Source organism: Peromyscus maniculatus, chromosome 2, assembly GCF_049852395.1.
Source record: "Peromyscus maniculatus bairdii isolate BWxNUB_F1_BW_parent chromosome 2, HU_Pman_BW_mat_3.1, whole genome shotgun sequence".
Lineage (NCBI taxonomy): Eukaryota > Metazoa > Chordata > Mammalia > Rodentia > Cricetidae > Peromyscus > Peromyscus maniculatus.
In genome coordinates, this window is record NC_134853.1 from 125,795,464 (window position 1) to 125,808,723 (window position 13,260).

The following is a 13,260-nucleotide window of genomic DNA, read 5'->3' on the forward strand; positions in this document are numbered from 1 at the left end:
ACCAATAAAAATACAAGGTTGGCTAAGTTCTATGGAGAATGCAGACTGGGGAGGGTTGGGCCTGGTGAACAGGGACATGGCCAAGGAATGGACACTCAGAGAAGAGACTCCTTGTATTAGTCAGGGTTCTCTAGAGTCATAGAACTTATAGAATTAATTTCTCTCCTCTCTCTCATATACATACATCCATACATCTGTATATGCACATATATATGCATATATATATGTATATATATATATGCATGGGGATTTATTGGAATAACTTACAGGCCACTAGCTATCAATGGCTAGCTGTGAATAAAAGTCCAAGAATCCAGTAGCTGCTCAGTCCCATGAGACTGAGTGTCTCAGCGGGTCTTCTGTATATGCTAGAATCCTGAAGAAGTAGGCTCCAAGGACAGTGAAGAATGGTTGTGCTGACAAGGTGAGGGTGAGCAGGTGAAGAACTGAACACACCCCTCTCCTTCTTCCATAGTCCTTCCAGCAGAAGGTGTGGCCCAGATTAAAGGTGTACCTTCCAGCCTCAAGGTCTAGATTAAAGGCGTGGGTCATCTGGCCTCAAGATCCAAGTCAGAGGTGTGTTTTCTTGCCTCAAGGTCTAGATCACAAGTGTGCCCTCCATTTCTGGGTTATATAGTTCATCCCAGATATAGTCAAGTTGACAACCAGGAACATCCATCACACCCCTCAATGTGTCCCTGTAATCCTGCATCCCATTTCTGCCTTCCAAGATTTAGGAAATAAAAAGTGGACTGGGGAAGATCATTACATTTAATCAATCTGGAGAAATGTGTGGCCTTTGCCGTTCTGGGGGCAAAATATCCTAGATAGCTTCCAGAGTCTTTAGGAAGATGCCATTGTTTATCTATTACAACTTCTGGGTCTACACTGCTGGCCACACTACTGCCATCTCTGCCTCTATCTTACTGTGAGTTTTTCTGTGTGCTCATGTCTTCACGTGAGCCCCTCCCCATCCCCCACTCCCCTATACTCAGGGATTAAACCCAGGGTCTTGTATGTCCTAGGCAAGTTTTCCACTGCTGAGCTACCTCCCCAGCTCTTCTTCTGTCTCTTGTTAAAAAAAAAAAAAAAAAAAAGTCATTGGCTTTAGGGCTCTCCTGGTCATGCAGGATAAGTTTACCCCAAGCTCCTTAGTTCAATTGTATCAGAAGCAGTCACACCTCCTGTCTTTTCTAAATAAGGTAACTTCACAGGTTTGGGCTATTAAGAACACTGAGCTTATCTTTCTTAGAGATTACTTTTCAGTTTGTCATAGTCAATAAAAAATGTGAAATTTGGACTGAAGAGAAGGTTCAGCAGTTAAGAGGATCCACTGCTCTTGCAGAGGGTATAGTTTTAGTTCCCAGTACCCACATAGCAGCTTACACTTGTCTATAACTCTAATTTCAGGGGATTTGATTCTCTCTTCTGAACTCCAAGGGCACCAGGCACACACGTGATGCACAGACAGACAGACAGACAGACAGACAAAACATTCAAACACATAAGATAAACAAATGACTCTTAAAATATGAGGTTCTCCTTTGCTTTCATTAGGAACTTTTTCACATTCATGTATTTTCCTTCCAGGTTAAAAAACTGCCTTTTAGAAGTGTGTCTGTGTGTGTCTATATCCGTGTGTGTGTGTGTGTGTGTGTGTGTGTGTGTGTGTGTGTATGAATTCAGAGTGTATATAGAACTAAATGAAGCAGATGAGTTACTTAAAGTAGAGATGTTCATGTGACCATAGCAATTATTTGTTGTGGAATAAACTTTTTGTACACTGTGAAGATGTGTTTCTGCCAAGGCACCTTCTGATTGGTTTAATAATGAGCTGAATGGCCGATAGCTAAGCAGGAGAGGACAGGAGAGACTTCTGGGAAGAGATAGGAACTCTGGACTCTGGGAAGAATCTGAGAGGTGGGGAATTTGCTGGGGAGAATTAGGGAGGGGAGGGAGAGTTGGACGTTCAGTATGGAGGAGAGGTAACGAGCCATGTGGCAGAACACAGATTGATATAAATGAGTTAATTTAAGTTTTAAGAGCTAGTTGAGAACAAGCCTAAGATAAGGCCAAGCTTTCATACTTAATAAGAAGTCTCCATATCGTTATTTGGGAACTGGCGGTCCAAAGAAAATCTGACTATAATTATTAATATGATCCAAGGCCATGATTAGTTTCACATTTACTGTGGAATTGCAATGACAAACTGGGTTAATTTTCCAGAATAATTATTTTCTGTTGACCATACATCAAATTGATAAATGTAATCCATGTTCATACTCTGGAAAATTGGGACCTTTTTTCCACTTAGCCTCTTCCCCTACGTATCATGTATAGCTATGTTGCACATTAAGATTAAATGAGTAGTTCTTGAGGTGATGACCAGGAGAGGTTTGATTCAACATAGGCACATGGGGAAGGGCCATCGTGCACATGGGTCATAGTCGCAAAAGGTGTGCAGTCACTGGAGTGTACAGAAACAGAAGCACTGACCTACGATCCACTCATCACTCAAAACTCAGTCCCAGAGGGAGTATGGACATCAACAAAAGGATAAAATAAAATGAGGGCATATAGTCATAACACTTGCAATAGGCAGAGATTTCTTATATAGGAACAAAAACATTAATGATAAAAGAGATGGATAAATTGGCATTCATTAAAATGAAGAACTTAGGTATATAAAATACACTGGAGCTTGCCAAGTTATGGACTATCAGCCAAATCAAGCCTGCCACATTCCATCGAGCAGCTTGTGAAGTAAGAATAGTTTTTCTATTTTTATATAGATGAAGAACTCAGAAGATGGAATTTTGTAATATGTGAGATATGGATGAAATTCAAATGTTAGTGTCCATAAATAAATTTGATTGAAACATAGCCAAGCTCACTCATCAGACTTACTCAATGGTAGGTTCTGTGGCTGCTCTAGTAGCACAGTGACAGAGTTGGTTAGTTGCCATGGAGACCACACACCCTGTGAAGTCTAAAGTAACTACTGTTTGGCCCTGTTTAGAAAAATTTTGCTGACTTCTAAAATGCAGAATCAAGCAAGTACAAAGGTAAGTTGCAGATAGGAGAAATACATTCTCTATAGAGAAGACAGATGATCCCTAAAAAGACATTTAAGGGAGGAACAAACACCTTGAATATGTACCTCACTAAATAATGTCTAGTGAGTACATAACACATTAAAGAAATGCCTATTAAAACCACAATGAACTATTGACTATACCAGCTTACAAGTGGACAATGGACTCTGATTTTTACACAAGTCCCTATGTATTTGAAACTCCTCAAGAAAAGCCTGGACTCTAAGAGGACATTTATTCCCTTATCTCGTTCTCCTTCCCAGTGACCCACATTCCTGTATTCCCAGCACTGGATGGCACACGCAGTTTTATGTGTTCCAAGAAATTCTCAGTGACATAGTACATGGCAAGTCTGGGCTAATAGACTGGGTTGTCTAATATCAATTTGATACATGCTGAAATCATGAATCATCTGAGAAGAGGAAATCTCTACTGAAAAAAAAATGCCTGCATATGATCGGGTTGTAAGCTGGATTGTAAGGCATTTCCATAATTAGTGATTGGTGGAGGAAGGCGCAGTCCATTTTGAGTGGGACCATCCCAGGGTCAGTGGCCCTGGGTTCTATATGAAAGCAGGCTGGGCAAGCCATGGGTAGCAATATAGCAAGCAGCACCCCTGCATGGCCCTGCATCAACTCCCTCCTCCAGGTTCCTGCCCTATTTGAGCTCCTGTTCCAACTTCCTTCGATGACAAACAGTTATATGGAAGTATACGCCAAATAAACTGTTTTCTTTCCCCCCTCAAGAAAACAAAACAAAACAAAAGACAACAAAAAATGCAATGCAATGCCCATGTAAAATCACCAGAACGGCTAAACCCCAACGGCATGACAGTATCAAGTGCCAAAGACATCATGATCAGTTAGAGTGGTATTTATTATAGCTATCCTGAAACATTCGTGAATGGTATTTACTACATGGGAACACAGCCGCCCTGTGCGGTATGCCTAACAAAATGAGAATATCCCACTGCAAGACCTGCCCAAGAAAAGGTTCATTAGCAGCTTTATCCATGACAGATCACAAATAGAAACAGCACAATTTAGAACAAGGAAGTTACGACCTAGCAGGAAGCGAGGTGACATACAGTAAGTGATAATGAATGACACAAAAGAGCGTGGATAGCTCTCTCAGACATCATATTGAATAAGGAAACATAAGGATGCTGGGGATTTAACCCAAGGCCCCGTGCATACCGGATACTGGCGGTAAGAAGTTCAACAATGAATCATTCAGCTCTGAAAAGTGGTCAGCTTTGGTGAGGGATCATTAAGTAGGAAGAGGTTAGGGAAGCATTTGAGGTATTTGATTTGGATGTAGTTCGTGGCCAAACACACATTTGTATAAAAGTTAATAGGAGATTTTAACAAGTGAATCTAAAGGTTCCCAACCACTACTTGTATAGCATAGCACACGTATATTATTCTACAACCCAAACCTTAAAAGCAGGAAAGATGAGCAAGGATGTGTGTGAGGTAGAGACCTGGGGCCTTTCTTTCTGTGCACTTCAGATGTCACAAACCTCTTCAGCTGTGTTTACAACTGTGACTTGTATGCACTGGAGGCCTTTCTCTGGGGCCCCTGTGGTGAATCATAAATCTCTTCTAGTCGTGACTCCTGCTTGAAAGCTTGTCATATAACATGGGAAGCACATACTTTGATTCCTGTCTGAGATTATAGTCTTTCTGAAGAAAACAACTAATGCTTGTGAAGGATGCAATCCCAAGCTCTAATCTGGTCATCCCCTGGTCCTAATGGGAATTCTAGCATAGCATGGGTATTCAGAAAAAACTGATGAGTGGTTAAATGTTAAATAAACACATGTGTGCATACAGTGAGTAATTATGCACACAGAAATGAAGTGGATGTATATATAGGACACTTATATTTGTGAATTCATTGAACATATACACACACATCATTATCATCATCATCATCATCATCATCATCATCATCATCCATCACATCCTCTCAGACAAACACAAATAAGCAGCCCCTTCAGAAACACTTATCTTTCTCCTTATAAGTTAGACTGAGGGCAAAGTTTATTCAATGTTGATTAATGACTAAAGAGAGGATGTCTCCTCTCTTCCCGGGTTCAAGTCTGGGACTCAACCAGTCACCTTTAACCAGTTTCTTCATCTTCCTGTGCTTAGGAACCTCATCCATAACATGGAAAAGACTTACTCCTATGGTTGTTTAGAATTTAAGATGAATTCATGGATATGATAAACCGGATGCTTAAAGGCTCCCGTAGGAGTTAGCTTGTTCGTTTGCTTGCTTAGTCTGTTTGCTCTAGAAGTGTTAGGCGCGTACATAGCAGTCATCCGCTAAATAGTTACCAAATAAATGAACAGTATCCCGATCTTCAAAATATACCTACTCTGCCTATTGCTTTATGCATCATGTAATAGTTCCAACCATTCCTCAGCCGCCAGTTACAATTTTCCCTCCGGTAGTCGGAGCATTTTTCTGTAGTGCCACAAGGTGGCAGCATGAGTCTCCTTTTGAGTGAGAGGAGGGCTGGTTTTGCCTAGTCGAGAGCAGGCCCTGCAGCATCTTCATTTCCAGTTTCTCAAACTGGCCTATATCCGGGGCTTTTGTTTTTGCCCCATCGGTATTAACTGCATGAAGTAATGTAACGTTCACTCTTTGCAGCTCTACCAGGGAGCTAAAGAAAAGAGTAACAATGTTGATGTGATCCCCAGGTCGCCTCGGAGCAGCCCGGTTTGGGATTCATTCCTAAAGCTCTCTTTCTGTAACAACAACCGGCTTGACAAACGATGAACACAAATCTCTTGTCTCAGAGACATGATGTCAAACGACATTGTGATCTTACCGTCCTGTAAGAAACAACAAACCAATTAAAACCCGGTCTCCTAACAAACACAAAGGAAGGCCAGTTCCGTCAGGGAGCAAGCCCGCGAGGCCTTCTGGGAAACCACTGGGAGGAAGCAGAAACCTCTGAGCATCTTCCAGAACAAGGCCTTGTGGGATGATGAAGATAGTCTTGAATTAGAAATGAACAAATCTGACTTGGGCTTCAGGAGTCTCCTCACCTCCGACCCAAGCCAAGCGCTCATCATTCCAGGATCCAGTTTCTGCATTTCTGAAGCAAGCATAACGAAATGTCCCCTGTGCTGGGGGTGGGGGGTGGGTGGGCTGTTCTGTAAATTTTCCAGCGCGGCAGACTTTGCATTGCGTGAGCTAATGTGGCAATTGCTTTCACTTTATCTGTAAGAAAACTGGTTCTGTCCCGTTTGGATAGGCTTGCCTAGATTTTCTCAAGGACAAAACAGGCCTAATGAATACTAAAGTTGTGTGTGTTGTAGAAATAGTCTTCATTCAATGCATTGTTTATTTCAACTTTTGCGGTGCTGGGGACCAGACTCAAGGCTTCTTAACATTCACATGTCTATTGTGCACCAGATGATTTCAGGTGTCAAGATGATTTCAGGTGTTCTTTCATTTTTAAAACTTCTTGAATCATCCACGAAGAAAAACGCCAGCCTCATTTAAAAGTTTTGAAGGAAGTGAAGGCTGGGCTGGTTCCTCAGTTTGCCTCAGGGCAAACAGCAGAGACCAGATCTTCTGACCTACATCCTTACTTCCGTCCTGCTTTGGCTCAGGCGGGTAAGTGTGGAGTTACTCAAGATATCGAATTCAGTGTTCACAGTAACAAGCCAGGCAGCTTTGATTAGTATGTACCAGAGGTGGAATGATTCAGTTTTGAAGAGCCCGGCTAGATGGGCACTTTCTAGCGAACCTGATGTCGTCTTAATTTCACAACTTAGAACACGGGGCTCTGACTTTCCGAGGGCACAAGTTTATGTAGAGGTACTCTCCACTTCTCCTTCAAACGTTCCCAGAGCCAGTTCATAGCAATTTTTCAAAAATAAAAGTGACTAATTAGATACCAAGGGTTAAAAGGTGATTAAGTAGATATTAGGGGGAGAGAGAGAGAGAGAGAGAGAGAGAGAGAGAGAGAGAGAGAGAGAGAGAGAGAGAGAGAAAGTTATGAGGTAAGGAGAGATCCTAGAAATGAGAGCTATTAAACCTCTTGGGAGGGAGGTTATTTAAGAAGGACGCGCTGCGGTTACCACACGTAGTAAGTTACTCTCATGAAGGCATTTATCCCCGCTGGGGTGACAGCATGTACAGAGCCATGCTAGTGAACTGGCTGTCATTTTACTGTGTGAGTGTGTGCGTAAGCTGTGTTTACCAGGAATTTTAATTACTTAATGACTTTGAAATGACACCATCGTAAACTATGTGAAGCCGGCTTCACTGCATTTTATTTGTTGGTAAGACGGCTCAACTGTCAGGTTTAAAGCCGTGGAGAAGGAGGACAAGGGGAGGGGTAAAACTGAATAAGAAAAAAAGGTAAAGTCAAGAGGCCTTCAGGTTTATATATATATATCTGGTTAGGCAGATTTGTATCTGATTACCTAAAGAATTAGATTGACACTCTATTTTATGACTTGTTCAAGTCAATTTTAACGAACATTTCAAATATTCTGTTCCCTTGAGAGCTATCCAAATATAATCTTGTTTGCATAGAACTGCACGCATCAATTAACACCATGATCTTTTAGTTAGGAAGAGTAATGGCCTACAAAGCCCCGTAAATGGAAATAGAAAGCTTTTATTTAAACACCCATTTATCATCTTTTTTAATCTGCTTTTGGGATAACAGATTTTTATCTTTCTTAATAAGTAATTGAGTTTAAGCCAGAGAACCTTAACATGAAATAGGTTCCTTGAACCAAAGCTAGTGAGGGCTAAAGTTAACCATCTCAGTAATTTGTAAAAATAGCAATGATGGTTTAGCCTTGTGCTATCAGACAATGAGAGAAGTTTGGCTTTTTAAAGGCATTTGTTCTTTTTTTTTTTTTTTCGAGACAGGGTTTCTCTGTGTCGAGTTGGTGCCTGTCCTGGATCTCGCTCTGTAGACCAGGCTGGCCTCGAACTCACAGCGATCCGCCTGGCTCCCGAGTGCTGGGATTAAAGGTGTGTGCCACCACTGCCAGCAAGGCATTTGTTCTTAGTGCAGCTCATCTTCCAGATGAGGAGGAGCAGGTCAGGACTACGGAGGGGGATAACTGAACTTCACGGAGCTCTTTCTGGAACAGTGACTTTCATCACTGCTTCCTGGGCTCTCCAAGACAGGCCTCGGGGTTCAGGCCTGGGAGAAGCAAATTCTGGCCCCTTGTGAAAAGTGAAATAAGATAGAGTGGGAAACGGAGGCCCGATGCTGCTTTGGGGGCCCAAGCAGGAGGGGAAAGGTTAGAGATGCTGCAGAAGGTTTGCAAAAGCTGCCTTTCCGATTGGAATTCCCAGGTGTGGTGCCTTTGAATTTCAAGGAGGGTTACGGCTGTGAAGAGGGTTGGGTGGGCCCCGGAAAAGACAGTGGTACTCCGAATTCCTTTTAGAAGGCTATTAATTATTACATCAGCTTCCCATTGTTGCTGCTCTTCTAACAGGTAAGAGACTGTGTTGTTTCTCCTGAAAGGGGGGTTGAGGGAACTTGTCTTAGGTGCCAGGGGCCTTTGCCTGCTCTCCTAATGGGACGCTGCCTCTGATTGGCAGCTAACACATCTGCTCCCAAGCTTCCTTGGCACATCTTGCTTTCAGAAGACAGGATTTTGTACTTCCTTACCTTTTATTGTTAACCGGTCCCAGTTTGAGCTTAATTCAGCATACCCCAAACCTGGAGCACTAAAGAGATGCAGTGAGGATACTAATTTATACAAATGACTAGTTTCTGCTAACCCACACCACGTTATAGTGAGATGAGTATTACATGAGCGACCTAAACAGAATATTGATGGTGAAATTAATTCTGTGCAAGAATCAAGCCAGGTCACAGAGAGGAGGTGAAAGGTCAGGGTGTACAGCAGAGAAACAGCTTGCTAGTTAGGGGAGGGAGATCTACAGTGTAGGCAGAGATGTAAGACAGCTGTGGGGGGGGGAGTTGAAAGGAATATTAAGGAATATTCAAGATGGCTCAAAGTGGGATATAGGGTTATGGAATGGTCCAATAAGGCAGTCAGCCAATGATTGGTACTATGCATCCAAAAGCTAGAACCCAGAGCTGGAGAGATGGTTCAGTGATTAAGAGTGATTAGTGTTCTTGCAGAGGACCTAGGTTGGGTTCTCAGCACCCACAGTGACTCACAATCACCTGTAGCTCCAGTTCTAGGGGGTCTGACACCTGTGATGGCCTCTGTGGGTGCTGCAGGAACATGGGGCACAGATAAACATTCAGGGAAAACACTAATACATATAGAACACATAAAATCTTTTTAAAAAGCTAGAGCCAATTGTACATGGTTGCCTTTAATCCTAGCTCTCGGGAGAAGATGGAGTGAGTTTGAGACCAGCCTGGTCTACATAGTGAGTTCCAGGATAATGAAGGCTATGTAGAGAGACCCTGTCTCAAAAAAAAAAAAAAAAAAAAAAACTAGAATCATTTCCATCTCTGTAATAAAGACCCATAGAAGAAATGTACGTGTGTGCTTTGGAAGATGTAAGGTAAGGGAGGGCCCTGGTCCTATAAGTGTTCATTCTCTATCTTGAAGAGAAAAAACAACTCACATAAAAATAGTCAACATTATGAGAACATCCAAGGGAAAGCATTAGATTCCTTGAAAGTCAAGGCCAGGACCACCGTTGACTGGAGTTCCCCAGGGTGGCACAGGTACATTGAAGGCCAGCTGGACTAGCAAAGGGGTGGGTGTGGTTGGATTTGGTATTCCCACATTCAGTAATAAAGTATTGGCTCAACTTATGGAGCTCTTCTGATGTACAAGCACTATTTTAGAAGCTTTTGTGGATTAATCGATTATATACCCACCATGACTGCTTGGGGAGAAACACTCGTGGGAAGACAGTTTACTCGTGGGGAAACTGAGGCACAGAGACATAGCCAGGATTCTAGAACAAGGTATCTGGCTCCAGAGTCTTTTATACCATATTATCTTCTGAACCTAGCACAACTATCCAGGGCTGAGTGTTAAAACCAAAACAATAAACTCAGCTTTCCTTGAAAATTGTATTTTTAGGATAATCCCATTCGAGGCTGAAATTTGTAAATAAATAAAACTGCATTTTGGTTTTACAGACCTCCCTCTGCGCCCCCCACCCATTCCAAGGCCAGCAAGAAAATGCTTCTTTTTATTTATATGTATTTTCCTTTTGTGACACTTTGGAGTTTCTGAACGCTAGGGGCTCCCGGATTCTCTGGTTTGAGAGCAACTTTTCCTTTTAGGATTTTTTTTTTTTTTTTTTTTTGGAAGGGGGTGGGGGAAATGTGGCCTTAATTATCCTACGTTTTAGGCAGCTTAAGGAAGGGGCTGTGCTTTCAGAATCCCGTCGGAGCCAAGTAAGGAGGTCCTTCTCCTCCCCCCTCGCTTTTTAAAGGAGCTCGTGAAATATAAGCTCAGAAAACAAACCGAGCGATCACAGCGGCAGCCCGGGCGGCAGCAGCAGCAGCAGGAGGAGGAGCAGGAGGAGGAGGCAGAGTTGGAGTTGGAGCAGACGCTGCCGAGAGCTGCAGGACGCGGCGGAGTTTGCAGGGCTCCGCGCCGCTCCATTCATTAAGTAGCTGCGGAGGACGGTGGCGGGACGCCGACGCTGCCCACTCGCAAACTTTAGCACGCAGACGCACGCCAGCCGTGCGCGTCCCGGGCAGCACAGCGCTGCAAAAGTTTCTGCTCGGGATTTGGCTCTCTTCCTCTTGGACTAGCGAACAGTTTGGGGTTGAGAGGAAAGCAGAGGCGCCCAGAGGGGAAACCTATCCGCGCCTGCAGTTGGAACTACTCGGCCGGACTGCACTCTCGCCGCGGCGTCCCGAGCCCGCAGACCCGCTCCTGAACAGCGGCGGCCCGCAGCGTCCCGGGAGGCTCTCCGCTGCCAGCGCCATGCAAAACTACAAGTACGACAAGGCGATCGTCCCCGAGAGTAAGAACGGCGGCAGCCCGGCGCTCAACAACAACCCGAGGAAGGGCGGCAGCAAGCGAGTGTTGCTCATCTGCCTCGACCTCTTCTGCCTCTTCATGGGTGAGCGCAGCCCCACGGGTCAACCCCACCCCCACTCCCTCCGGACCCCGGGCCCCGCCGCGCTGTCAGCCCCTGAGGCTCCGCAGCCATCCTCCGGGCGCCGTGCTAGCCGCGAGCTCCCCGCCCTCCCGGACCCCCCAATCCCAGGCCTGCGAATACAAGTTGGGGCGTGCTTGTGCATTCGCGGCAGCTGGAACCAGCTTCTCAGGGGTAATCTCCAGTTGGGAGCGGGGCAGAGCCCCTCGGAAAGGTGTGGGCTCGAGCTCCATGATCTGGAGGCAGCCTGTGGCTCTCCTCCCTGCATCCGAGTCTGAGAGAGACCCATTTAGGTCTCTGGGCAAGCCGGGCTCCAACAGCAGTGGCGCTGCTGGTCCCGGCTGCATGTAAACATCCACCCCTTCCGTCGCGCTGCCTTGCCGGGCCAGTCGCGCAAGCTGGCCTTGTCACTCGCTGCTCGCTAGGTTGAAAGCCCCCGGGGAGTGGGACTGGGTTCTTCCCAACCAGGTCCTAGGCACCGAGGAGCGCGTCACTTGTTGAGCGCCTACTGTGTGCCAGGTGGTAGGCAGCTTCGCGGGCATCCGTTTTAAACCTGCTCACTCCCTGATTCGTGCAGGCAGGGGCTAGGAGTCGGGTCCACCCAGGAAGCCACTGAAGGAAAGCCAGCCACGATCTTGCTTGGGGACCACAGTTGAGCGTCACTCCCTCAAAGTTGAGGCGCTGGCGCACGTCTGTTTTTGCAGAACAGATGTAAGCTCCAGCTGGAAGGATGGTGGGAGTCAAAGGAACTGGAGTGGCGGGGGTGGGGGGGGGGCGATTATTGAACCAGGCTAGGGGAGAGAGAAGCTATTGACGTGAATCCACCGTAGTCCCGAGGTTGAAGTAAAAATAGGACTTCTTTTTTTTTCTTTTAAGTGAATTTTGATGTAAACGCAAGTGTGCAAAACTTGTCACCAGAGCCTTGCCCCTCTGCCTCCAGATGGGTGTGCCACCCAAATTCCCCCTTGGCCTCAGTTTCCTCCTCAGTTGAATGAGTGGGTTCAAGTAGATGGTTTGTGAGGCCCCTTCCTGCATTAAGAACTCGGATGCCGTCCAGAAGCTGTTCTGCCAACACTGCTAACTGAAGAAACATCTGTGTTCCCCGTCCAGTTCCCCCAAAATAGAACTCCTGCACGGAGGTTTCAGTCCCCGTGGAAGGGGGTTGTTAGTTCGTGCAGATCGTGCGGGGCCCGGCTTTGCTACCTTGTGGAGGACGTTTAGGCAGTGGCCTCCTGTTCCTTGTCCAACTACCCTCAGAGAATTTTGTGAGTCGATAGGTTTCTTTAGAATTTAAAATGAAGAATGCCCCCCTTCCGATAGAGACGGTTAGAGGTAAGATTGCAGTCCGTGAAAGGGAAGGGGGCAGCTGTAGTTCATGGGGATCCCATTCCCTGTTCAGTTCACAGGGGGTCAACATTAAGATGCTATGTAGAGTAGTTGTCACTGGGGGGCCCACCTTCCTGGTGGCAGCAGGCTTATTATCACGCCGAGTGAAACAGATGAGTACTTAAGGTCTTCTAATCCAGTTGTTAGGGTGGGGTGGGGATATGGAGAAGACATTAAAAAGGCTGAAGCTGTGTGCAGCACACTTGTCTGAGGCCTCCCAGGGTTTGAGTGTGTCCACGGTGGGCGGGATCAGCACTTTCTCTGCCGTCTGTGGGGCAAGCCCCCTGCCTCCTGCTTTATCATTAGGAAAGCTGGACTTCCCTTGACAGCCTTTACACTCATTGCTCTAGCTTCTAGACACTCTTTTTGGTTGGGGGGGGGGGGCGGGGAGTGCTCTCAAAGATGTTGCATTCTCATAAAAAGAAGGCAGTGTTGAACAGTGTGTGGAGAGCAGTGCCTGTCAACTATAACTTATGCAGGGACAACGGTACCCCCAAGATGTTTTCCTGTGTATTCCGGGTGGAATTAAGGGGTGCGGTGTATGTGCATGGCATTTCAGCTCCTTCTTTGCAGCAAGTGTCTCTCCAGAGTGAAAATTCTAAACCAGTTGTCAAACTTCGGCATAAGCACAAACTATATATTACAGCATCGCTGGTTGAACAGCCTCTAACACCTTTAATTG

The 13,260-nt window shown here is 45.4% G+C and overlaps 1 protein-coding gene across 1 annotated transcript in view; it reads left to right on the forward strand.

Annotated features, from left to right (window-relative positions):
• Positions 1-10,446: 10,446 nt before the first annotated feature.
• The window catches only part of Plpp3 (phospholipid phosphatase 3), a 78,914-nt gene continuing 76,100 nt past the window's right edge, over positions 10,447-13,260 (forward strand). The window contains exon 1 of the mRNA XM_006987196.3: positions 10,447-11,156. Coding sequence (XP_006987258.1) covers positions 11,018-11,156 — 139 coding nt within the window. The 5' untranslated portion in view covers positions 10,447-11,017. The remainder of the gene's footprint in view (positions 11,157-13,260) is intronic.